At 42.0% G+C, this 27,812-nt stretch overlaps 1 protein-coding gene across 3 annotated transcripts in view; it reads right to left on the bottom strand.

Annotated features, from left to right (window-relative positions):
- The window catches only part of LOC138953424 (serine/threonine-protein phosphatase 4 regulatory subunit 3A-like), a 37,822-nt gene extending 18,799 nt beyond the window's left edge, over positions 1 to 19,023 (bottom strand). For all 3 annotated transcript variants that reach the window (XM_070325230.1, XM_070325231.1, XM_070325232.1), the window contains exons 1-8: positions 18,560 to 19,023; positions 12,166 to 12,221; positions 10,432 to 10,530; positions 9,321 to 9,944; positions 3,244 to 3,393; positions 1,292 to 1,336; positions 701 to 817; positions 206 to 260 (exon numbers count right to left, since the gene is read on the bottom strand). In XM_070325230.1, the coding sequence (XP_070181331.1) occupies positions 206 to 260; positions 701 to 817; positions 1,292 to 1,336; positions 3,244 to 3,393; positions 9,321 to 9,944; positions 10,432 to 10,530; positions 12,166 to 12,221; positions 18,560 to 18,701 (1,288 nt within the window). In that variant the 5' untranslated portion in view covers positions 18,702 to 19,023. The remainder of the gene's footprint in view (positions 1 to 205; positions 261 to 700; positions 818 to 1,291; positions 1,337 to 3,243; positions 3,394 to 9,320; positions 9,945 to 10,431; positions 10,531 to 12,165; positions 12,222 to 18,559) is intronic.
- Positions 19,024 to 27,812: the final 8,789 nt, after the last annotated feature.

The raw sequence follows: 27,812 nt of genomic DNA, 5'->3' as shown, positions 1-27,812 counted from the left end.
ACAAATGTTGAAGGAGGCGGAGAAAGAGGAAAATGAGAGATGCGAAAGAGGAGGAGGAGGAGAAGGAGAAAAAAGAGAGAGAGAGAGAGAGAGTAAGAGAGAAAGAAAGAGGTAGAGAGAGAGAGAAGAGAGAGAGGGAGAGAGAAAGAAAGAGGGAGAGAGAGAGAAGAGAGAGAGGGAGAGAGAGAGAGAGAAAGAGACATACCTGGGTCTGTATCATTGATCATCTGCTCAATGACTAGGTTGATCAGAATGTCATCCTGAAAAAAAAGAAACTCTACTAGAAATGCCGGAATATGTTAGAAAAGTCAACATGCCCAGTTTCCAATGATTAGCTTATGTCATCACAGACATATTTCAGGTAATTTAATTGACTTGAGAAACAGTTAATAAGTTAGTCACCGAGCAAACGGAAATTGAGCTGTATCACTTCTTTAACACAACCATCCAATACAACTACAGCAACCAGATTTATTCCATCTCACATGATAACATCCCCAGCAGTCAGACATGTGATTCTGAAATCTCCATTTTTATGGGAAACACTAATAGTAATAGTGAGCAAAGGTGTGGTTAAATACCTACTTCTTAATGCTTATTTTAGACTTAACAAAAACCCTTCAGCTTGGGCTTTATCAAAATGTACATAAAAATCAAGTATCCTGAGCAGTAAGGCATAGGTATGAGAAAACACACTTACATCATCTTGATTCTGTGTTTCCTGCACGATGAATTCGCGCACCATGGACGGACTGAACTCCACAATGTATGAAAAAATGTCAATGGCTGCAGACCTCATTCTCTCGTCATCTAGACCCTGTAAAGATATAAACATAGTCACATGATTTGCTGGATTGATTTGTTATGCTTTTTTTTGTATGACTTATTCATATCATAATATGTACAACTACAGACAGCATTTGAAATTGCAACATGACAGTGAATCACATGAAATGATGAATGCTGAAAGTCGTTTCTACCTTAAATAATGAACAAGTCAACTTATTCAACATGCGAGGGATTGAACAGATAGACTTTTGAATAGTTTAACACACTTTGGTCTGAAATAACGGGCTCTAGTCCTGCCCGTAGCAACGACAGTCAATATTGGCTCCTGCAATGTAGATCATCCAAATCCAGATATCTAGGCAACATAATTAGATGAATGAGAATACTCAGGTCTGACAATCTTTTTTTGTCTCAAACAAGTTTTTCTCTTGCAACTGCTGAATATACCTTGCTGTTTCAAGCAAAACCAACAACTGCTAAAGACTCAAACAACAGAACTTACCAAAATGATTTCGATTGTGGACAAGATGCCAAGATTGGATAAAGTCTGAAATAAACAAGGACAGGCATTTGAATACAAGAAAAACATGCAAACCATGTGATTTTTGTGAACATGTAGAAATTGAAAATGATCTTTTGCACCATACTCCATAGTGATTTCAGCAGAAGTTTTCATAATGAAAGCAAACAACAGCACAAACAATTTACTGCAACATACACAGCTTCAGACAAAACCAAACAAAGTGAGTGAATTACTATTAGAACAAAAAAGCTATTATACTGTTCAAAAAAAGAAACGCATAGCTTGTAATATTTGGTTAATTTAGTTATATGGCTACAAGGATATCCACCAAACTGCAGAAAATGTTTCTCTGGTCGTCGACCTTTCGTCCATTGCCACAAGTGAGCTCTGCACGTGACGCATGCGTTATCAGTGGCTACAATGTCAAAATTGCTCATTTGGCATGACCACTCGTCATGCTTCAGTGTAATCTCGTGAAACACGGGGAATATTGAGCTCTCACCATGTCTTCCAAAACCCATAAAAGCGGATTGTTCGCCACAAAGAAATCAGACGACAATTCAGCGACGAAAGATGGCCCGATTGAGCAGAGAAGACCGCCAAATTGCATTGGGTCGTTTACAAGCAGGCCAAAGTCAAAGTGCAATCGCCAGGCACTTCCACGTGTCCCAGAGCACCATCAGTAGACTGTGGGTCAGGTTTCAAGCCACTGGCTCCGTTGCTGACTTGCCACGAGCGGGAAGACCAAGGGCGACAACTGCTGCTCACGACCGCTTCATACGGCTCCGCCACCTCCGGAATCGTTTCCTGTCGGCCTCATCTTCTGTCCAGGCTCTCCCCGGGCCACACCGATTATCGGACCAGACCGTGCGGAACCGCCTGCATGAAGCTGGTTTGAGAGCTCGCAGACCTCACAGAGGAGCTGTCCTCACCCGCCGCCATCGCCAGAACCGAGTGCAGTGGGGCAACCAGCACCTTCGCTGGACCGTCCGGAATCACTGGAGACACGTGTGGTTCAGCGACGAGTCCTACTTCCTGCTCCAGCGACATGATGGTCGGAGGAAGGTCTACCGGAGAGTAAACGAACGTTACGCGCCCAACTGTGTGGATGAGGCACCCGTTCATGGTGGTGGAGGCGTCATGGTGTGGGGGGCGATCAATACCGCTGGAAGGAGCACCCTGGTGCACGTCCAAGGGCGCATAACTGCCCAGCGATACGTGGAGGAAATTCTGAGCCCACACGCCCTTCCTCTTCTGGCTGACCAGGATGCCATATTCCAGCAGGACAACGCTCGCCCGCACACAGCACGACTCACCACCCAGTTCCTCACCGACCACCATGTCCAGGTGCTTCCCTGGCCATCCATGTCGCCAGACATGAACCCGATAGAACACCTCTGGGATGAATTGGACAGACGTGTGCGCAGGCGAGAAGAAGCGCCGGCAAATCACCGCGATCAATTGCAGGCACTTCAGGAGGAGTGGGACACCATCCCACAGCAAGATATCCGGCATCTGATCCAGTCCATGCCCAGAAGGTGCCGGGCAGTTGTTGCTGCTCAAGGCAGTCACACCCCCTACTGACTTGACAGCCTCGGCACCCAATCGTATTGATTGACTGATTGATTTGAAGATGCAAATGAACTGTGTGTGCATTCAACTGTGTCCATAACAAATTTCAAACAAATAATCTAAATATTGGATTTTCTGTTAATTTTTTCGAAAAATAAAACAAATTTGGCAAGTAGCAACTATGCGTTTCTTTTTTTGAACAGTATATAATTATTTTAATTTGACATTTTTGAATGAAACCAAAAACTATTACACACACTTTCCGACTTGTTTCTAACTCAACAAGAAGCCGCTCTGGTAATAAATACTCATATGCGAGGTGAAAAAACAGCCTAGAATTCACATGACACCATCATTACCTTGAAGAAATTTTCTCTGCTCGGTTGCTGCAATGTTTGTGAAAATGTGCAGAACTCCTTCAGGAACATGACCAAATCCCGCCTGTGCTCATCGCTCGTGTCATCCTCCGTGAGTTGAGCAAAGAGCGTAGTCAAGAACTTGACGTCTTCCTGCACACCACAACACAGCAAAATAAACGACAGTCATCGAACACAGAAGTGCATGAGGGCATACAGTCACTTTGGGAAGGGATTGTGGTAAAACAGTTAGGAGGGCTTCAAAGGGTATTTCTAAAACCTACCTAAATGAGGCTCAGACTTACATAACAACACAAATCAAAATCCTGAAATGTGGTTGAATTTTCTTGAATAATTGTTGATAAACTGGAATCTTTCTTCTGAACACCTAACTCTAAGTATTTTTGATACAGATGACACCATTTCATGCCATTTGGTATTTGTTATTTTCCTTGGGAATTTCCTCAAGGTAACTCGACAGGACAGTAACTCTGTAGACAGCTTGCAGCAACTGAATCGCACTACCCAATTTAGTTCCTGCATGAGGGAATTTCGCGTTTTTGTTGAGAGCTTTAAAATGGATTTTTATTGTGCGCATGTGTGCACACAGAACTGTTTGAACTTCTGGAAGAGTCTGCAAAAAAGTTACTCTTGGAAATAAATTCCTTGCCGAGACCCGGGTTCGAACCCACACCGATAGCAACAAACTGGTTTTAAGGCCAGCTTGCAACCGACTGAGATTACTTACCATCCCATGCACAGTTTAAAGTGTTTGGATTTTCAATGAGAAAAACAAAAGCATGCACCAAACTGAGAACACATGTAATGATGTATGTGTACTCAGAAATTGGTAACATGATTTAGTGGCAAACGGGGAGATCATTTGGTACCAGACTGCACCATTTAGTAAACCCCCAGTGTTGTTGCCAGGCCTCAGTCTTCGGTCTCTGATGCATTCCTTTCTGATTTGACGCATTGGACCTAGCCTTGTCCGGTCCATGGACCGATAGTTTTTATGTTTTGGTGGTCAACTGACCGATACATATTCGTACAAGGTCTGCAATGAATGGAATGGGAGTTGCAAAGTCGGAAAACAAACCCCGATCGAAATGCTCATGTTCGCTACGAGTGAAAATGCACTCGGTGCCGAGTCCGTGTTTGTCGTCATCGACACTCGAGGCTGCGTTTACGGAAATACCCTATCCAGCCGGTGTACCTATTTACCGAAAACGGCGCAAACAGCGGAAAGTTCATCAATATAATACTATGGCATGGTAATGCGAAGATCAGGCAGGATCCCTACATTCGCACACCGGGCACTGTATTGAAAAGGGTAGGCCAGGAATGTCACTTGTCAGCCTCTTTCTCCTCGCAAAGTGTATGAACAATTAAATGAGTGCCATACACTAATGTCTGTGAGAATCAGATAATGAAGTGTTATCATTGTTCAATGGCTTTGTCATTTTTGCGTAAAAAGATAGATTTAACTCCGGACCGTAAGTTATTTTGCATTGCATGTATCAAAGGTATGGCGGTACAATTTGGACCTATTGTTTTTTTTAAAGCCAGGACATTTGGACCTATTGTGTTATTTTTAGGGAGGTCCAAATGACCTATTGTCTTCTTAGGCTGGCAACAACACTGCACCCCTGTATAAAAGTTAATACGGGGTGTATAGGTTTCACTCTGTCTGTTTGTTTGTCAAGACTTCGATAGATATTAAATTAGATCTCTGGAACTAATGGGTTGACTGAGCTGACATTTGGCGTGTAGCTTGGAACTGGGGTACAGACAGTCCTTGTTTGGACAAAAACATTTTCGGATTCTGGGCCCCCTCGCCTACTTTGTACTTCGCAGCTTCGACAATACATGTATCCCAACTGCCATCAGAATTTGGTTGAGGGGGTCAAAAGACTCCCATACTGGACCCTGCTTCTGTTGATTAACCCCACTGCCTAAGCTAGCGGTTACACTTACATCTTTTAAATTCAGGATTCTTTTTTTCAACTGTTACCGAGTAAAAGTACTAACAGTAACACAATGAATTATCACACTCACTCAGACATGCCACTGCTGGCAAACATCTTTGAGTATGAGATTGAGAATGACACCTTTTCCACTTCCATTCTTAAATTAGAAAACAACCACATCACCACACTAGTCCCAGTCACCTCCTGTGCAAAATAATCTAGAACCCACGGAATACGCGCGATACAAGCCTCATATTGATTGATTGATAAACAAAATTGTGTTGCTACTGTAACCAGACCTTACCTCTTTCTCCCTGCCAAGCTTCAACACCCCCCCCCCCCCCCCCTCCCCTTTAAACAGGAACAAACACAGACGCACACGTTTTAGACAGAACGTACTGGCCGCAGACTTACTATACTTGAAGCTTCCCCCCTCCCCCTCACAAAAAGTTGCTGTACTACCTACCCGACCTTACCATCCCTTTATTGTTTGTTTGGCCAAACATTAACACTGGCAAACAAGTAACTCTTGGCACTAATGTTGCTGATGTATGTAATGCATAAAATGGGCAAGACAATCTGTTATCTCGTGTACAAGATTATTAAGTAAATTCTATTGCTTCTTCCCCCAAAAATATCAATTAACTCTTACTGACTGGAACACTTATTATGATGCAGCTTTTGACTTCAGTAATCTAAAAGCACCACTAAGTGCCTGAACTTCAGATATTTTTCTTCACAAGCGCTTATCAGTAGAGAGACTTGTCCTTGAGACAAAGCTTCGAGATTAGAATATCCTTTTTCAACCCTTTTTCCCCCCCTGCTTCAAATCTCAGTTGCACTTGCCGTTCAATGTTGGAATATTCAGACCTGGGAACCCCTGTTTTGCACTTAGAGTATTCTCAAACAAACTTGGTGTATTTTCAGAAAAATGAGCATACTCCACACAGCATTTGAACATCCATGATTCAAACATGCTTCACACACGTCCGCCACATCGTTAATTAAGTTTATTTATACAGTCGAGATCGCTTTACACGAAATGAAAGGGATCAATATTTTTTTTCGAGTTAACGTTTTTTCGCGATAACGAAAATGATCAAACTGATTACTTTTCTTTTAAAAGCAAGATAAAGAAGATAAAACAGTGCCATACCTTTAAAAAAAAGCCTCCGTAGTGCGCGGCGGACGAAGTACACGGTTCAGTCAGAGTCGGCAGTTTTGTCGTCTGCTACAGTTCATTATTTTGTTCTTTCTTTCTTTATTTGGTGTTTAACGTCGTTTTCAACCATTCAAGGTTATATCGCGACGGGGAAAGGGGGGAGATGGGATAGGGGAAAGGGGGGGAAGATGGGATAGAGCCACTTGTTAATTGTTTCTTGTTCACAAAAGCACTAATCAAAAAATTGCTCCAGGGGCTTGCAACGTTGTACAATATATGACCTTACTGGGAGAATGCAAGTTTCCAGTACAAAGGACTTAACATTTCTTACATACTGCTTGACTAAAATCTTTACAAACATTGACTATATTCTATACAAGAAACACTTAACAAGGGTAAAAGGAGAAACAGAACTGTTAGTCGCCTCTTACGACATGCTGGGTAGCATCGGGTAAATTCTTTCTCGTCCCAACCAATATGGGACTCCCCCTAACCCGCGGGGGGTCATTATTTTGTTGTACACTTTAATTCCCCACAAAAAAGATTAAAGATAAAATCCATTGCAGTGTTTAAAATCCATTGCAGTGTTTATGAATTCACACAGGACGAAAGAAATCCGTCAACTTCAACTGTTTGACAGACTCACTGCACTTTCCGACGAACCGTTCAATTATTGTGTACATTTAAAACAAATCCTTTTTTCAATTTTTACTGACAAAAACTGTACTGAGACCACTGAAGTACACGCCGTGTTCGTGCCACTCCTCTGTCGACACCGACACGCCTAGAAGCAGAGGTTGCCTCCCTTGTCCTCAAACTGCGCGATATCTTTAAACTGATCATCTCGATGGCACTGTTCGCTTTAGCCTGTCCGGTGCTGTCGCCTGCTCAAAAAAATGCCTCACATAACGAAAGAACAAAAACCCGACCCCAAACAGACAAAATTGTCGTTTGGCGGTTGCAGCCAGAGCAACAATGAGTCAGTATCAGTCAGTATCATTATGGGTTGCAGCAAGAGCAGTGCTCAGTGAGTCAGGGAAAGACAAGGTGTTCCAGCAAAAATGGATGAATGAGTTTCCGTGGCTTGAAAGGACCGAATGCATTGATACACTATGATATACATGTATTGTCACAACGTCAAAATGGCAAAGGTGATAACTACCAGACAGGCAATCATATGGGAAAACAAGAAGGGCAAAGCCCATACGACTCACATGCTTTACACATTTTTCCTACCAAAATACATGTGACCTTGACCCAAGGTCAAGGTCATCCAAGGTCATGCAACACAAAGCTGTTAATTCAAGACATAGGAAGTACAATGGTGCTTATTGGCTCTTTCTACCATGAGATATGGTCACTTTTAGTGGTTCACTACCTTATTTTGGTCACATTTCATAAGGGTCAAAGTGACCTTGACCTTGATCATATGTGACCAAATGTGTCTCATGATGAAAGCATAACATGTGCCCTACATAATTTTTAAGTTTGAAACAGTTATCTTCCATAGTTCAGGGTCAAGGTCACTTCAAAATATGTATACAATCCAACTTTGAAGAGCTCCTGTGACCTTGACCTTGAAGCAAGGTAAACCAAACTGGTATCAAAAGATGGGGCTTACTTTGCCCTATATATCATATATAGGTGAGGTATTGAATCTCAAAAACTTCAGAGAAAATGTGAAAAATGTGAAAAATAGCTGTTTTTTAGGCAACATTTATGGCCCATGCGACCTTGACCTTGAAGCAAGGTCAAGATGCTATGTATGTTTTTTGGGGCCTTGTCATCATACACCATCTTGCCGAATTTGGTACTGATAGACTGAATAGTGTCCAAGAAATATCCAACGTTAAAGTTTTCCGGACGGACGGACGGACGACTCGGGTGAGTACATAGACTCACTTTTGCTTCGCATGTGAGTCAAAAATGACATTTCATAGATACACCGATTGTCACTCATACCCTGTGAAAAATCTGGAAGGGGTATAAAAACCCTTTACTTTTTTCCTGAAAGGGTATGAATACCCTTGACTTTTGGGGTTGTGTGGAACCCTGGGTATTACTTAATACTATTAGTATCACATGTCGACAACATGGAGTCTATTGAAAAGAATAGCAAGACAGGCACGCTCTCAGTCACACAATCGTAACTTCCTGAAGTTAAAATTTAGGCCAGTCCACTGCACATGTTAAAGAACCAAGCTACATGTTACAATACATGAATTCAGGAACTCCTATACTTAACTTCACCCCTCTCCCCCCTGACAGTAATAGAACAAGAACATGTGGATGCACACAGTGCCCCCCGCCCCCCCCCCCCCCCCCCCACCCACACCCACAGGACTTATTCAAGTTATTGCAGTTTACAGGTTTCAAGTCTGATACTACTGAGACAGAAGGAATAAGTTCTGCCAAGCATGACTCAGGTAAGTACAGACACATGTGCACAACCTTGAAGTCACTGAAAATTAAACTTCGAATACTTTACGCAGTTCGCTTTTCAACTTCTAAGACAACTTTGTCAGTGATTTCCAAGTTTTGTTCTTTGTTCATGGGTTAAAACACCCATGATCTATTACTTGTATGACTGTTTTTACCCCGCCATTCAGGCAGCCACAAGGGGGAATAAGGCACAAGCAGGTCTGCACATAAGTTGACCTGGGACTGTGACAGGAGAAATCTCCACCCGTAACCCACCAGGCGCAGCCAGGATTCCAACCTGCGACCTTCCGTGTCTTATCCACTTGGTCACAGCTCCCGTCTGATTTCCAATGTCAAATTTGCTGAAAGCATGACTGGGTATTTTAAGGCTTTCCCTGCGTCTGTGATCATTTTCCCCTGCTACTTTCCCATCCTCCTGTGATCATTTTCTTCTAAGACTTGAGAACAATTTGAAGAGGACACAAGGGGAGATAGGGTGCAATGTCCATGAGACAGCTTATACACACCTGAATCATGCTGACGATCTCCACTTTGTTGAAGAAAACAAACGAGCTTAACGATGACAGCATATTCTCCTCAAAAACAGAGGGCGTAGGAAGTATCACTTCTTGAATGTATTGAACTCTGTATGTCTGGTGAATTTTGTTCTCCAGTTCGAAGTTCGACATTGGTACCACCTCCTTGAATTTGGCTTTATGACGTAAGTAGTCCCTGTGTTTTGCTGGCTGGGTTAAAGCCGGGTCGTACTCCATGATCCCCACAATGTCAAAGATCACGTCATCCGAGAACATGATTTCAAATAACGCATTCTTGTTCAACAGAAACACACTTTTGAAAATGTCAAACAAGTGATGCAACCCTTCCATGTTTTCGAGATCCTCACACATGTGGAAAAGGTCAATGAGTTTCTTGATGTAGCCATCATTTTCAATGGCCACAGCCAGTTTCTCGCGACGAATGGGGGATGGCAGAACACTGCTGAACAACTCTGAAATTTCCTCCAGCTTGCTCAGTTCACAAGGTGGTAGTTCTATGGGAGGCGCTGCATCTGGCATGTCATCAAAACGCTCATCTTCTGATTCTTCAACAACATCCTGAGTGATGTCCACTGAAGGATCCTTTCCTTGAACCTGTCAACACACAAAGTTAATACATGAGTTACTTTTACTATCTCTCCCTGAAAATTCCGCACAGACCACTGCTAATCTGAATGAGAACACAATTTCAAAGTAACAACATAAGCTTAACAAAATGTAATGCAGTCTGTAAAGTTTATGAGTGATTTCAAACACATGTCATTATTGTTCTAGTCAATTTACTGGCTAACCCAAGCATGATGCATCAGTGTTGTTCTAAGGGCTCTGTCTTCAGTCAATGCCGTATACTTTTTTATTTGACACATTTTTCTGGTTTATAGTTTTAATTCATGTTGGACTCGAGATCTTCTGGCAAACTTTTTTTGTAGCCAGAACATTTGGACCAATACATATTTTCAATCCATGTCCAACCAACCTGCCATTGTCTAAGTCTGGAAAGAACACTGAAGCATGTATCAAAAGTTTGAAGCTGGTCAACATAAGTATTAATCTATTTTTCAAAGGAAATAAAATATCAGACCTGACAGATCTTCTCCCAGATTTCATCGCAGCCCGCCTTCTCTTGGAAGCTCAAGGCCAGGTCGTAGTTATCAGCCTCAGACCACACAATCAAAGTTTCCTGAAAGTAAAGCAGAATGGTGTTTGTGAATTTTTCCCCTCAGAAATTCAGATATGTTCCTTGGGAATGAAAATATTGTGTGAAAAAAAATGTAAAGTTGTCCTCTATCATCATCATTTTTGTGTGTGTGAGGATAGGATGAGAAACAAACAGTACTATCAAGTAACCATTGCTGGAGGTTCTATCCAGAAAATTTGTGTTGGGGAATCAAAAAATTAGGTGTAGAAACAGCATCATTATGTGTTCTCTACTACCATCAATTTTGTTGGTGAAAAGAATCAAAACAATCAGCACTATTTTAAAGTTATTAATGCTGGAAAGGAAGCTCTAACCACAGACTCAATATCTTGCATTTCAATGAATTCACGAATTTCTTAGAAACAAAGAAATAGGAACAAAAACAGATTATACTGATAAAAAAAAAAGATAATTGACTTTTTTTCCACTCCATCTCTTGGCATACCAGTGTTTCACATCACTCCCAATTGGGAGTTTGTTACGTCATGTTTTTCCAAAAAACGTCATGTTTTTTTAGCTTGGGAATGGGAGTAAAAAAACTTTATGAAAAATCATTTGGGAGTATAAAAACGTTCAAGAATTTCAGATGGAAGTATTGGGTTTCGATATTGAGCAGTGTAGAAAGAGTACATCAATGTACTTTCAGAAGCAAACCCTATTTTAGTCGCGCTCAGACTCGCCGCTCGCCGAGAGTCGACGGCCATGAACTGAAGAAGCTTCCCTAACAATGTGAAGGGGCAACAACCGAAATGCAATAACGAGTAGTTTCCCTTGACGCGTGCCATGTGCTTACGATCAAAATGGCGTCTAAAGGGAAAAAAAGTAAACAACATGCGAAATCTACCAAGACCGCATCGCTGGCTTTGTTTGGGTTTATAGTTTGTTTGCTTAACGCCCAGCCGACCACGAAGGGCCATATCAGGGCGGTGCTGCTTTGACATATAACGTGCGCCACACACAAGACAGAAGTCGCAGCACAGGCTTCATGTCTCACCCAGTCACATTATTCTGACACCGGACCAACCAGTCCTAGCACTAACCCCATAATGCCAGACGCCAGGCGGAGCAGCCACTAGATTGCCAATTTTAAAGTCTTAGGTATGACCCGGCCGGGGTTCGAACCCACGACCTCCCGATCACGGGGCGGACGCCTTTGGGTTTATAGTGCCTGCTACACAACCTGATGATGCCTCTAGCTCTGAAAGTGCTAATCGTACACACCATCAAATTCTCGATCAGTGGTATCGGGATTTTCCATGGTTGGCGAAAACAGATGAGGATGCGACGGTCCCAAATGCGTTGGTGTGTACGCATAGTTTTAGTTGATAGTTTAAAAAAAAATCAATTACAGCTGTGCATTCATGAAGGCTATTTTTTATGTAGTATTAATTAATACCGCACCGCAGAAAAAAAAACTCTTTAACATTTGGATTGGGAGTAAAAAAACTTCTTAACTTTTTGCTTGGGAGTGAAAAAACTTCATGTTTTTTTAGGTTGGGAAACACTGCATACACATACATTTGGTTGCAAATGGCAAAGCCAGTTTACCTGAAGTTATGAAAATCTGTTATAATTATGCATACATGTACCAAAAGAAAGTGCAGGAAAAGACCATACCTGCTGCTTTTGGTATGCAGTGTCTGGCTGGATTTTGGACTCCAACAAAATTGAACCTGCAAAGACAGACAATCCATCAACACATTTAACATCCATTACTGTTGCAAAATCAGGACTGGCAACTGTGATATTTATTTTTTATTGATTAGTTATATTCTGTTATGAGGGCTGAATATCATGATCATCAGTCATCGAAAGACGGTCAGAAATCCACCAACTGCCTGCTTTTGTGTGGCGACTATCTCAGCTTTCTATAAAGTTTCAACTTTAAAATATAATATTTATGTACATGTACCAACTTATGAGTGGTTCTATGCTTCTCTTGGTGGTGTTAATGTTAACTCTGAGTTGATACCCCCACCGACCATCTACTTTTTAGTTCATTGACCTCTCGACCATGCATAACTGATCAGACAACCGGTGAGCCCAGCTACAGAGTCAGACTATGATCACAAATGTGTTAACTGTTATTACTAATATGATATTAGCTCATACTCCCGAAAGTGTATCAAACAGTGAGCAACCCCCATGCTGTTGACAGAGCTGTACAGTGAGAACTAGCGTCTGAGCTCAGCACCCACCCCTGTTTAGTACAATACGCACATACTGGACAGACATGCAACTGCCTTGGAGCTACCTGTGTCTTGACTCTTGAAGTGACAGGAAGCCATCCTGTGATATAGTCTCCTTGGGAAAGACTTGCTGGAGTCAAAGAATGTGCAGGATAGATAGTACTCCTCGAGTCTCCTCAGTTTATAAAGAAAACTACAAAAAAAAGTAGAACTGTACAATGTGACAATTTCCGAAAGAACCAATTTCCTGACAATATTTCCGCTATCCATCTTTCCAAAGCTTTTTGCAGATAAAATTATTATTGAAGACAGAGCGTATTATTGAAGACAGAGCCAGAGTGAAAAAAATCAGGTTCAAACTTGATTTGCATTCAGAATTCTTCCATGTCCGAGTATAACCCTCCAGCAATGAGCCACTATTGTGTCTCAGTGATGTCTCCGAAGATAAAATCAGGGAAGTAAGTCATGAGTTGAAATTATGAAAACATCTTTTAGTTCTACCAAAACATGTAACCTTGACCCGCTTCTAATTTCTCATCTCTTCAGTGGCTAACATCATACTTCTTTGGTAGAACCGAGCCATATTTGTAAACAATAACCTGTGCCTTTCTCCTTTGGTCTACCTCAGGGCTCACCGCCAGGCATGCTCCAGTCACTATTTCCTAACTAGTAACTGCTTGAACTGAAGGGTTAGCCACATTTGCCTCTTGTAGGTGGCCACATTTGCCTTAAAGTTCCGGAGCGCCTTGTACGTTGGCTGATGTTTAAATCGTTAGGCAAAAAAAAAAAAAAATAGGTGTGGTTAAGGTAACATAGCCAAAAAAAAATAGGGTAGGAAGGTAGGCAATCACTTTTTTTTTAAACTTTTTTTTCTAATGTGTACAAATTAAACCTACTTGACACTGACAGGGAAATAAGTGTGCGACTCGAGCGCTTTCGCTTTCATTGCGTTTTCTGCACTCGTTTTTTTTGTGTGTGTTTTTTTTACAAATGTAATAAAAAGTAATAGGGTCGGCCCCTAAAAATAGGGTAGGTCGGGTTACCGTAACCACACCTATTTTTTTTTTAGGCCTTAGTATCAATCATATTGAACAGTTCTATTTCTTATGTTAGAACCATAAGCAGGTACAGATTTGACCAATCTTATTCAAATCTGTCCTCAAAACCAACCTTTTCAAAGAATACATTGCTATTCTTAAAGCCATATGTACTCGATGACTATACACGCTAATTGCTTTACCAACAGCTGGAGACATGCTAAATTAAGTTCCCTGCAAAATATTGTGGTCTAGGACCCCTTCAATGTTGAGATATGTTAATTTTCATTTTGATCTGGATCGTCCTATTTATAGATTTGGCAACACATGCGCTGTTGACGCAAGGGAGAGAACTCCGTGTCGTTGTTGACATCCTCACTTTTTCAGAGGCTAGAACAAGCTGAAATGCACCTATAAATGGCTATATGGTCCGCGCATGACGACATATCGTCATTATATGGTCTTATGGTGCGTTTGACATCGATTGTGGGCAAACTATACTTTGTAAACACGAGAGTAAGTTAGTAAGCCTTTAATCTTCACTGTCCGACTTAATCGTCGGACATTGGTCATAGTCCGATTAATTGCCTCAAAGACTCAAATATCCCATTCATATGGTCCGGTGTTGGTTAGACATTATATCCTAGCATACTTTGTAGAGGGCGGACAGAGTCTGATTAAATTTTGCTTGCTTCGATCAAGGTTCTTACACACTTCATTCATTTTAGATCGCAGAGCTGGGCCATGCCAGAATTTTGCAGCTATGTACTCAAGAGCAGGGGTGGGTTGCATGAGACGACTTAAGCTGGGCGGAAATGTGCTCAAAGTTGAGATGGTTGACTTTACGCCGAAAGCGCGAAAACCGGGGTGCATGAGTGGTCTTACGTTTGTTGAGCACAGCGTTTCTTGCTTAACTTTGAGCCTGCTCCCCCCCAGGCTTAACGCTGAGCTTGGCAGAGATAACAGACTTAACCAGCCAGTTGCCGCTTGCAAGATGATTTTTTAAAACCTTTTATCATTTGGTGCTATAATAGGTCGCACCAACGCGACGGAGTTAGACAACTTTCTTGTTTACTTCATCTGTGCCAGGCAACCAAAAGGTTTTTTGTTTTTTTAGGGTGAAATCATTTTTTTATTTTTTATTTGTTGAAATGTGTATTTATTTATTCAATCATTAATATATTATTTTTTTATTTGTTAGAAATCATCTTTTGTTACCTAATGCTTCATAATTATAAGTGTTTTATTATTTGATTGAATTTTTTTAATCTTATTTATTTATTTATTATTTATTATTTATTTTTTAATCTCACATGATATGACTTTGGTTTCTTTTCCTTCTATTTTGTTTTTAACTTCATTTTTTTGTGGATATAATTCGTGGTTTTTTTGTAATTACTGTATTTTTATCTTCTTTTTGTATTTACTTTTTTAATTTTTGGTCGATGTTTACCTTTTCAGTAGTGAGCGATTCAAGATCAAGAAGACAATCTTTATTTTTTTCTACTCGATCCAACATGCACAAAATAGTACTATAACGCCGAACGCTCTACTTTGCACTACACACGGCATCTCCTGTGTTGGTATGAGCGCGCGCTTCCTGTGCATGCTTGAATGCGCCCAGATGCCGCAGAGTACATTATTGTGTAACAGACGGTCTCTGATGCGCCCTTTTCCCACGAACCTACTAGACTGCAGTTTGCATTGGCTGTTGCTGACCACATTTCCGTGACGTCATGGAATCTCCCACTAACGCTCTAAGTAGGTATCTCCCACCAACGCTCTAAGTAGGTCGACAACGTCGACTTGCCCTCTTTCTCTGTTGAGTCGGCCCTTAAGACCGACTTTGTTTCGTGCTTTGCGGATTCTTAACAGAGCAAGCTTTAGAGTAAAGTCGAACCGTTTGAGCTTGGAATTAGAGTTCTCTCATGCAACCCACCCCAAAACACTAGGTAGTAGGTGACTCTTTTCTCATTCGGCAACATGTGTAAACCACAACACAACCACTAGACACAACAAAATATCTGCAACAGCAACTGTTTGAAAGCATTGGTAACTGAAAGTGTTCAGTCATTTTATGTAGCCCATTGACATGGAATTGGTCTCTTTCAAGTATGGAGTAATTACAATTTACATACCCTAAACATCGGTTGTTTTAGGGTTTGCGTACATGGAGTTCTTTTAATTTAAAAGTTAGCAGCAGCACATAGAAGATGATGGAACAAACTCACTTCTAATTAGTAATTAGTTAATGGCTAACTTAAAGCAGTCAATCAAGTCATTTATTAATTTGGCTCATAGTCATACATCCATTGATGAAATGATACTTTTCTAACACCAAGTGAGTTAACTGTGTAATTTGCTGTTATTTGTCTAACCCTTCTAGTATTAATATTAATTGTAATTCAACTGTGTGATTTTTGTTATTGTTTAAACGAAAAAAACAACCGCGTATCAAAATAAAAGTAGCATTAAGTAGAAGTGCAATGCCAAGGCACTGCATACCCCCAGCGAAAGACAAATCCGCTTTCTCTCTCTCTCTCTCACACACACACCCCAAGTCACACACGCACACCCGAAGTCACACACACTCACTCACACTCTCACACAAACTTCATACACAAAACCCACACTCATACGCACATATAGACAGACGGACACACACCTTTACAAACACATACAAACTTACGCACACACACCCACTCTCTCTGTCACACACACACACATAAATAACCACACACGTACACACCTCAAGTCACACACACACACACATTGACTCACACAAATTTCATAAACACACTCATACGCACAGACAGACGGACACACACGCCCTTGCAAACACACACACTCACACAAACTTCATACACACAAAACACACACTCATATAGACAGACGGACACACACACCTTTACAAACACACTCATAGTCATACACACACACAAACTTACGCACATACACACTCTCTCTCTCTTACAGACACTCGCACGCACACACACATTGACTCACACAAATCTCAACCACACAAAACATACATTCATACTCACAGACAGACGGACACACACATCCTTGCAAACACACACACACCCACTCACACTTCATAGACATAAAACACATATATGCATACACACATAAATAACCACACACACTCTTTCTCTTACACACATTTACACACACTTACACACAACAGGCTTGGAAATTGAAAAATGTCAAAAAGGCTGAAAATATTTAAGTAATAACAAAGTACGCGGCACAATGCGCCTAGGGGAGTCCAGGGGTATGCCCCCCCCCCTGGAATTTTTTGTCTCCAAAGAACCCAAATGGTGCAATTTGAGCTCCAAGTTTGCCATTAAATTAAGTTCTTAGAACCATTTTTGCCTACCCCATTAATTTCTTCAGCGGACACTTTTGCTTTTTCGGCGGAACTAAAAAAAAAAATTGGCGGAAATTTGCCTTTTGGTGGACAATTCCCATGCCTGACACACACACACACACGAGTACAGACTCACGCACGTGCGTGCACACACACACTAACACATGTGCACAAAACGCACATGCACACCGCGAGAGAGAAGGACTGCAGGGAGACATAACGTCATGATGCATTGACGTCAAAGCCTTTCGATGTTCTTATGCGAGCTTTATTCGTAGACTTGGAAACTATGCAATTTCTACCCGGCCAAAGCGGCCTTGTGTGGCGCTTGCTCAAACAACGGGGAGGCCCATGTCATCCACTGTATTTTAGTTAGTATGTTCCCAATTTTGGGCAAACTTCCATCCCCAATCCTTCTTTATTATGTATTATCGGCATGAACATTTCTCAAGTCGATTACAGTGTAGCGTTCGTGGGATACCTCCAGCTTCGCCGAGATAAAAAGAGAAAATATGTTTAAAACACAGACACACACAAGAGAGAGAGAGAGAGAGAGAGAGAGAGAGAGAGGGGGGGGGGGGTGGTGGTGGTTAGGTGGCGCTAAAAGTGAACACAGCCAAACATATTCTCAAAAGGTGGCCCTAAAAAAAGTGAACACAGCCAAACATATTCTCAAAATGTAGAGTTGCTAAGTACTCCAAAATCGCTTTCCCCGGCTCATTTCTAGTCTACTAGTACTACGTAGTCCTACTCCTTTTGATATAAAAAGTTAGCTGATGGAACAAACTAATTATGAGGTATACGCAACCCAAATTAAGGAAAAAAGACAAAGAAAAGATTTCTAAAGAGAGAACAGTTTTAACTTTAAATTAAAAGCAGATGATGTGCATCACGTAAAATGTCCGCTTGAAATTTGTGAAGCTGGTCAAATGTCCTTTTCTTGTTGATTAGGTCCGGACATTTGTCCGATTTACAAAAACCAGGAGCAACATCCCTGCTGTTCAGTGTTCCAATTTGTATTTTCTCGAATTGTCAGTTTTGGTATGCCTATCTTTTACATTACTTTAATCTATTTTGCAAGTCAGTGACCGAGTGAGAATACTGAATACGGTGATTCATAAATCAGTGTTACTACCAATGAAAATATCATTTTTGTTGAAGTGGCCCTTAAAGGAAATCAATTTATGGAAGAGTGCAATCTGTGATACTGCTTTTTTGTCATTGTGAGAATAACTCGGAAGATGCAACAACACGCCGAGGGTTCTGGGGTAGTCTAATCCAACCTTTGCTTCACTCACGTACAGTGAATTATGTAGCATCTTTCGGTTACGGTGGTGATAGGGTAACCCGACACTTCTCAAAACACGGAACGATGGGTCACAGATGTCATTGTCTGTTGTTTGACCTGTACTTACCATCAGTTTCCGATCGCACCAACAGGGACATTCCTCGTAACCGCTCAACGTATGCCGACGACACATGCCCCGTACCCCGATCGTCCCACTGGCGGTCTTCGTTCAGCATGTACAGTTTTACTCGTCTGCGTGTGTCAGTCATGATGTCAGTGAAACAGTCAATTTCCAACTGAAGACAGATCTATAAAAATGCCAAGATCGCTTCGTAGTAGCCGACGCTGTAGAATCAGACGACTCGCATGGACATAGCGGCTCAAAACACACACACATGCACGACCTGCGACGACTTTTCACTCAATAAAAGAAACATTATCCCACAGATTTGCTGTTAATGAGTGATGTTTATCTTGTTGACGTTTTATCTCATCAATTCCAGGGATCTGTAGATCCTACAGAGGGCTAAAATCAATCAGTCGGGTGCTGTCACATTCGACGGGAAATGTACAAGTGGCCGCCATCTTGAATGGTTGATAAACGAAGCACGGGGTTTACATCATGCAGATCACGGGTTCCCGCGAAAATCTGAATGGAGATTTTGGCGTTTTACTAGTTTTAGTGACCGAAATGTGAATGCCTTGCAGTTGCACCCTCTGTGTAGCAGCAAGACAATATGATACACCGAGTACTAATTAGGTCATTGACAACCAGCCCAACAACATGAAAACTAGCGTGGATGGATTTTGAATAACACACATTTTAGAATTGGTAACTGAATCACTGAATAGGCCTACCCGTTAGCAAAATAATGCCACTATAGGCTTATAGCCAAAGAAATTACAATGGGAATCCTTATGTACAGTGTTTGTTATAGCCCCCTATATAGACAGACTTTTTGTTTCCAACTCTAAAGCACTGAATGCAACGGATGTGGGCGTATTGTAATACGTGCAACTTATGAAAGAAAATCAGTGCTACTTTTATGCCTGCGACCACTCTGCAATAAGGTGCTTATCCATTTGAATGCGGAACGTTCAAATCAGTGCCGTAGAAGGCGCTGCTGGCAGTAGGCCTATCACAGATTTCTATTCAGTCTTGGCGGATGATGACATTATTCAGTTTTACTGCAGTAAACAAGTTTTACCCACAACATCCGGACTGTGTAGTTCAAATTACGTCATTGTTTACTTGTTTGTTTATACTTAACCACGTCAACTGTTCTATCCTTAGCGGAGGGCCCCAAAGGGTTTAAACTGAATCGTGATCGTGATTGGCGCCGGTTTTTTGACCTTTCTGTGACCGTGATTGCCGAAATTTCCATTTCTGTGATCGTGATGGGACTTTGTTCGTGATCCGTGATGACAAAAAAATCGGCAAGTCTCGTGATCGTGATCGTCATTTGTTCAAGTTCGTGATCGTGATGGGCATTATTGCAAAGCATTTTATTTTCAACGTACATTTTTCACAGCTGTATCACTCTATGATCCTCTATTCGTCAAGGAGCCAATCCCAATTGAAGGGAAGCAACAACACATTCAGAAATATGATTTTGACAGCGATTGCTTCCCTTTAAGAGAACCAATCACACAATAAAGAGATCCTATCAGAAGGCAAATTGCAAAAGTCTGCCAAACTTCATCCAATGGAAGGGCTTCGTGCAAAAGTTTTGAGTGCATTCAGTCAAATTCGAATCAGTTCGAAGATCAAAAAAGGCGTGCAGCGGTACTGTCATCGAACTTCTGTATATTTTGTGGATTCAAGCCAGACCAAAGCAGGCGGCGCGGCGAGAATGCCTTCCTTGGTGGAAAGGTCAGGCTACGGGTCGGTCTTTCCGAAGACGAAATATCAAGGTATGTTGATCTATGTTGCTCTATGACTGTTCTGAATGTAGGCAAAGATCTTGACTCTGAAATTTGTTCAAGATCTTTGAGTTGGAGTGAGGTCATTGACATTGTCGACATTGCCACGTCCTGCTGTCACTCGCTCAGTGTGACCTCGACTGGCTCGAGATCGAGTCTGCGTGTAGCCAAAACCGAAACTATAAATGTGTTTTTCATCCCAGCAACGTGGACACGCTTGGCATAGATTCTAATTGTCGCTTCTTTGCATTAAGCTTGGATTTATTTTAGCGCCTGTAAACTTTAATATCAACAATGGGTTAAATTCAGAAACAATGGCGGGGAGACGTGCCAGTTTGGGTCACTTGATCCTCATGTCAAAGACGATCAAAGTCATGTTCGTTGGGGATTTTGTCAGGCATGCTACTTTTCCGGTAATTGCCGGAAATCTGATAAAGCCGTTTTCAAAATCCAGTAAAGTCAAATTTATTCCGGTGAAGTTGAAACATTTCCGCAAAAACGATCCGTGTAAATATCGCGCAACGCGACCGGGCGCCGGTCTCAATGAAGCCATCGCACAGTAGTGTTGTTTTCACCAGTTTGGAGGTGTGTTGAATGGTGGTGGGGGGAGGCTAAAATGGGATTTTTTAACAAGATCACAACACTATTACAGCCCTGAAAATGATGCCCAGAATGCACCAGATTGCACAGATTTTAACCGTTTTTTGAAAAAAAATCCGGGGGGGCATGCCCCCGGACCCCCCTAGTTGGCTCGCCTGCTTCGCAGGCTCAGGCTTGTGGCTTCGAGTTCGACAGAGAAAGAGAGAGAGAGAGAAAACAATGAAAACAACATTCTTGTTACTGATTACAAATCATATTTATTTCTATGTGTGTATGAAAGAGAATTAAAAAAAATTAATAAAAAAGTACAACAGTTCTCACTTTGTGTTGAATAAACAATAGATCCAGAGGAGCGTGTGGTTGTGTTTACTTTGACACGTGCTTTCTGTACATGCAACTTTTACCGTGACCGTGATTTGCCACTGGTGTTCGTGATCGTGAAAACAAAAATCAAGGTAACTGTGATCGTGAAAGCTAAAATTTCCCTTCCCGTGATCGTGATGATACCCCCCCTTTGGGGCCCTCTTAGCGGATTATGACTTTATTCAGTTATTCTGCAGAAAAACAGAAATGCTGGAGAAAAACTGTTTGTTTCTGCAGCATTTCATCTTTTGCGAGAGCAACGGTTTTTTTGTGCAGTAAAACAGTTTTACTGCAGTAAAATTGAAATCAAGAATGCTGCAGTAAAACGGTGATGTTGTTTTACTGGAGAAAACCTTTTTACACTTTTTCTTCAGCATTTTGGCATTATTCAATTATTCTGCAGAAAAACAGTGCTGGAGAAAAACTGCTGTCTTTTCTGCAGCATTTCTGCATAATGTCATCTTTTGCCGAAGCAACGGGTTTTTTGGAGCAAAACATTTTTCTGGGCAGTAAAATTGAAACTCAAGAATGCTGCAGTAAAACGGTGCTGTTGTTTTACTACAAAAAACCTGTTTACATTTTTTCTGCAGCATTTTGTACTGAATCATTGTTGGAGCACGCGAGCCCCCCCTCTGTCGAGAGATGGACTCATCCAGAATTACCAATAGTTGTGCGCGCGTGACGACACGAATGTATTTAACGGTCTGTCCAGTCTGACCAGTAGATATCCCTTGACCCGTCTGTATAGATCTATGGTCTGACCATAGATCTAGGGGAAAGGCCCTAATTACTGGACGGGCGCCTAATAACGGACACGCGATATCTCAGAAATAGGAGGTCACAACAAAAAAATTTTGCGCGAAACGATTCAGTGATATCCCCTTTCACTTTGCACCAAAATAACATGGCAATTGAACGCACACAATTCTGCACGGTAAGTGGTTTTCTGTTTTTCGCACTCTCACTGTAATTTTAGACATTTGTAAACTAAGTGCAGCAAGAAGTTACGACTTTCTGAGATGAATTGATTGGTTGAAGTAGATAGTTCATACACTCTATTAGTAAATACCATGCAATACGACATACTCAATGAACGCATTTTTCAACAGCTGCATTGTAACTCCAACTAGTGGGGTTTTCCAAATACCGTCCACCACGTGCGCCCAAATAACGGACTATGTAATATGTGTAATATGTAATAAATGTGTGTGTGTGTGTGTGTGTGTGTGTGTGTGTGTGTGTGTGTGTGTGTGTAGTTGAACGTGCAGCGAATTTCGTGTCCGGATTTTGGTGACCCCCTGTCCGGATTTAGGCAGTAGGTTTCCCAAAACCGGACAATTTGCCGAAAAATTCAAACCTTAATAACTTTTAAAGTATTACAGATTTTTTCAATTCTTTTCAACATGAATATAAAGGTAGGTTAGATCTACAATAATCCGTTTTCAAAATTGCGCTATGTTATATACTTTGTGAGAAAAATGGGTTTAACCTTAAGTGTCCGTTAATTGGGGCCTTTCCCCTATACAAGGGATATCTATGGTCTGACTTCCTTTCCGCCGGAAGTTCAAAGTTTCAAATAAAACAATGGCACCTGTCAGCAACATTGTCACATTTTCCCAGACGAACGCAGAAGTCCACTTCGTGTTCGATTTGCTTCAGAAATTGTTCACGTTCGGCCGCCACTGATTGTGAAGTTGAATATAATGCCCTTATGCCACACGCCTTCTGATTGGTACACTGCGGAAAAACTATTATACCACACCGGTGACACTGTGACGGTTCCCCTACGCTTTGTGTTCGGTGCCCTGACCCTTTGTGTTCGGTTCCCACTCGGTTCCCACACGCCAAAATTCGCGGACAAAACATCCATTTATGGTAGTATTACGCAATGTTGCTCTCTGAGAATGGTCTTGTTAGATCTGTGAGTGTTTACACTACATGCCTAGGTGCTGTTGGATTGAAGGTTTTTGATATTTTAGCCGTTATTAGGTAGAATGCCTTCCACTTTACTGCAAAACTGCATAATTCGTAGCATCGGCAAGAAATATCCTACCAAAAAATGCCTGCTTGGAACTGTCGTTGGTCCAGCAAAAAGTTCAACATGTCTGTAGCAGACAGCCCAAGTTTCAAGATTGTAGGGCCATCCAAACAGCCGTAATAATAAAAACAACAAAAGTAGTCAGTGAAATTGGCTGTGTTCGGTCCCCACACACTTTTGTGACGTAGGCGTGACGGTTCCCATAATTCATTGTGTCGGTCCCCACTTTCTGTGTCGGACCCCACTTTCGACCTAATTTCTCTGTGACGGACCCCACAACCAGCCTATTTTGTGTCGGTCCCCACACCTTCTTGGATTTATGACTTGCCGGTTACTTGTATCATTGTATTCATTGAATCTAATTGTCTCGGAGTTATTTTTCAGCAAAAACCGGCAAGGCAGCACCTTTTGTGATACCAAGTAAGTCAGATGACATCAGTATGTGTGTGTATGTGTGTGTGAGAGAGAGAGAGAGAGAGAGAGAGAGAGAGAGAGAGAGAGAGAGAGAGAGAGAGAGAGAGAGAGAGAGAGAGAGAGAGAGAGACTAACTTTATTAGTTTATGCCACAAATAATATATAACATTATTTATCTCTGGGACGGTTCCCAGTATACCAGCAAATTATGTGTTGATCCACCCACACCTTCTTGAACTGGCCTTCCCAATATCTACTCTTAGTCTTAAGGCCTTGGAGATATGCAATTTGGCACATTTTTAAAATAAAAGATCCACCTGTCGTATGTGAGATTCAGTTTTCAGAGCAAAATGCTGCCCAGGGACTTCTAGTGGTGATTGAAAAAAAAAAAAGAGTACTTGCCTGTGTCAAGTATGTGTCTTTATCCACGCTTGTTGTAAGAGGCAACTTTTCCCAGCTCCTTGTGTTCATGACTGCTTTCTCTTAAAATTAATTACTTTATGACAGTCAGAATACAATGGAACAAGGCTACATAAACCCTGACAGCCTACGACAACGGCCCGACTAAGGCTCAACACCGCGCCAATAAATTCAGCATTGGGCCAATGTTGGGCCATGATTGCTCCGTTTTCGTAGGCTATCAGGGTCAAAGATACATATTGGTAAACTAGTAAAATACATGTTCAGCATCATCAGCAATACCACAAAAGGATTAAAACAAGAAATTCCTCCGATAGGAACTACACCCCCGTCAAAGGGAAATAACCTTCTCAGTTGGTGGCAGTGAGAATGGTTATTTCCCTTTGACCAACGGGGGTGTCCGTCTATACCAGGCCTTGTATAATTTTAATCCACCAATAACTCCCTAACCGTGTGTTTGACTGGTCCCAATTTTTGTAAGGACCGTCTCAGGAATGTATAGAACCTGTTCACCAAGTTTGGTGACGATCGGTCCGTTCATTCTTGAGATCTACTTGCGAACACAAACACATCGAGTGAAACCTATACACACCCCTATACCGGGGGTGTAAAAATCCTATTAGCTGTATGTCAGCGGCACAATGCAACCAGAACCAGCGTTTATGTGGAGTGATCGGGTGCTGGTCACTACCGCGAGCGTCACTACCGCGAGTACCACTACCGCGTCTCACACTAAAGTTGTGTTTCCGTACCCGCGATAGCGTTTTTCCAGCGGTGCGACGAAAATCAAGCACATAGAAAATGACCAGGAGTGTTTCCACACGCGCGACGCGTTAGCGGCGCGACAAGCGGCAAGCGACGCGATTTGTTTGAAAGGGTCCTGGAGCGATTTTTTCGCGTTGTCGCGCGGCAACGCGGGAGTTTACAGATTTTACCGCATGTTTAAAACGCAAGTACGGAAACACGTCACGCGTTTGCGCGCGTTTTCTTTTGTCGCTGCCGCTGTCGCGGGTACGGAAACAGAACTTACCGCGAGTACGACACTACCGCGAGTACGACACTACCGCGAGTATAACACTACCGCGTGTCACACTACCGCGAGTATAACATTACCGCGTGTCATTTTATGACTTCCATGGCTGAAGGCAAAGGTTGAAATGTTTCCTTGAAATATAAAACAAAAAGGCCTGGTCTGTTCTCTGAACACTAATTCAATGTTTGTCATGCTAACCAAGAACTCAAAACGATCAGAACACACTATCAGAATACATATAGAATGGGTTGCTTCCAATCAAAGCCGTTAGAACACAAACTCACAAGAAGTAAGTTTGCATGCGTTCTCTCTACGGTTATGGTACTCGCGGTTGTGGTACGCGCGGTAGTGTGACACGCGGCAGTGTTATACTCGCGGTAGTGTCGTACTCGCGGTAGTGTGACACGCGGTAGTGTTACACGCGGTAGTGTCGTACTCGCCGTAGTGTGACACGCGGTAGTGACGCTCGCGGTAGTGTCGCATAACCGGAGTGATCTGGAAAGGTGTCAATCTCTCTCTCTCTCTCTCTCTCTCTCACTCTCTCTCTCTCTCTCTCTCTCTCACACACACACACACACACACACACACACACACACACACACACACACACACACACACACACACACACACACACACACACATACTGATGTCATCTGACTTACTTGGTATCACAAAAGGTGCTGCCTTGCCGGTTTTTGATGAAAAATAACTCCGAGACAATTAGATTCAATGAATACAATGATACAAGTAACCGGCAAGTCATAAATCCAAGAAGGTGTGGGGACCGACACAAAATAGGCTGGTTGTGGGGTCCGTCACAGAGAAATTAGGTCGAAAGTGGGGTCCGACACAGAAAGTGGGGACCGACACAATGAATTATGGGAACCGTCACGCCTACGTCACAAAAGTGTGTGGGGGCCGAACACAGCCAATTTCACTGACTACTTTTGTTGTTTTTATTATTACGGCTGTTTGGATGGCCCTACAATCTTGAAACTTGGGCTGTCTGCTACAGACATGTTGAACTTTTTGCTGGACCAACGACAGTTCCAAGCAGGCATTTTTTGGTAGGATATTTCTTGCCGATGCTACGAATTATGCAGTTTTGCAGTAAAGTGGAAGGCATTCTACCTAATAACGGCTAAAATATCAAAAACCTTCAATCCAACAGCACCTAGGCATGTAGTGTAAACACTCACAGATCTAACAAGACCATTCTCAGAGAGCAACATTGCGTAATACTACCATAAATGGATGTTTTGTCCGCGAATTTTGGCGTGTGGGAACCGAGTGGGAACCGAACACAAAGGGTCAGGGCACCGAACACAAAGCGTAGGGGAACCGTCACAGTGTCACCGGTGTGTATACTGTCCCAGGGGGCGACGAATACTGACAAACGCTACTTTACAAGGTCGTTCGTTTTTCTCCAGAAAAACTGTCACAGACTACTCTGAAGAAACTAAGTTAATCGCAATAATGCTGCAGAAAACCAAGTAAACATTATGCTTCAGAAAAACTGTTTTACTGCATTAAAAAACGTTGATTCGGCGAAAGATGACATTATGCAGAAATGTTGCAGAAAAGACAGTTTTTCTCCAGCATTTCGGTTTTTCTCCAGAATAACTGAATAATGTCATAATCCGCTAAAACAACAGCACCGTTTTACTGCAGCATTATTGATTTCAATTTAACTGCAGTAAAATGTTTTGCTGCAGAAAAAAACGCTGCTTCGGCGAAAGATGACATTATGCAGAAATGCTGCGGAAAAGAACGGTTTTTCTCCAGCATTTGTCTTTTCTGCAGAATAACTGAATAAAGTCATAATCCGCTAAGGATACTGTTCTTCTTCTTCTTGTCGTTCGCTGTTAGATCGTCAGTCTGGACTGCAAGGGATACTGTTCGATCACCAGGACTTTGTAGGCCTAATAATGATCGTCACATGCTGAACCTCTAAATCTGGCAGTAGTACTTCAATTATCATGTCAGCAACCTTACCATTTTAAGACTGCCTGACAGGAGCTGGTGTGAGTTCTGAAATGTCGAATCAATGTGTTTTTTTGTCAGCTGTTGCACAAACTAGCCATCATCACAGTTTTGGGGAGGACTGCATGGAAGGAATAATGAAAGTGTGATATGCTTTGAATGTCAAGAGCTTGTTTTACCCCTTCTTTTCAGTGTCAGCAACACAGGTTAATGGAGGTACAGTGAAACCCCTATTTTAAAACCCCCGAATTCAAGACCCCCTCACTTTTAACTCTTTCCAGTTCGCTCCCTTACCCATCGTAAGCAAGCCCCCCCCCCCCCCCCCCCCCTGTAGTTTTCCACTGACCAATTATCTAATTATCGAAAGAAAAAAAATTGCTATTTTACATTGGATGGGTCGGACAGTGGATAAACTCATATGTTAGACACACTTTATGACAGAAACAAGCTGGGTTTTTGTTATAAGTTAGTTATAGGAATGCATTATTAGGCACACACAAAAAAAGTCTGTTAACGGTAACATAGGCCAATAAAATAGGGTCGGTAGGTCAGGACTTTCAGTTTTTTTTTCCCCATATTTACAGGTATTAAAGGGACACATAGAAT

Source organism: Littorina saxatilis, linkage group LG17 (genome assembly GCF_037325665.1).
Source record: "Littorina saxatilis isolate snail1 linkage group LG17, US_GU_Lsax_2.0, whole genome shotgun sequence".
Taxonomy (NCBI): Eukaryota; Metazoa; Mollusca; class Gastropoda; order Littorinimorpha; family Littorinidae; genus Littorina; species Littorina saxatilis.
This window is presented reverse-complemented; position numbering and strand designations above follow the sequence as displayed.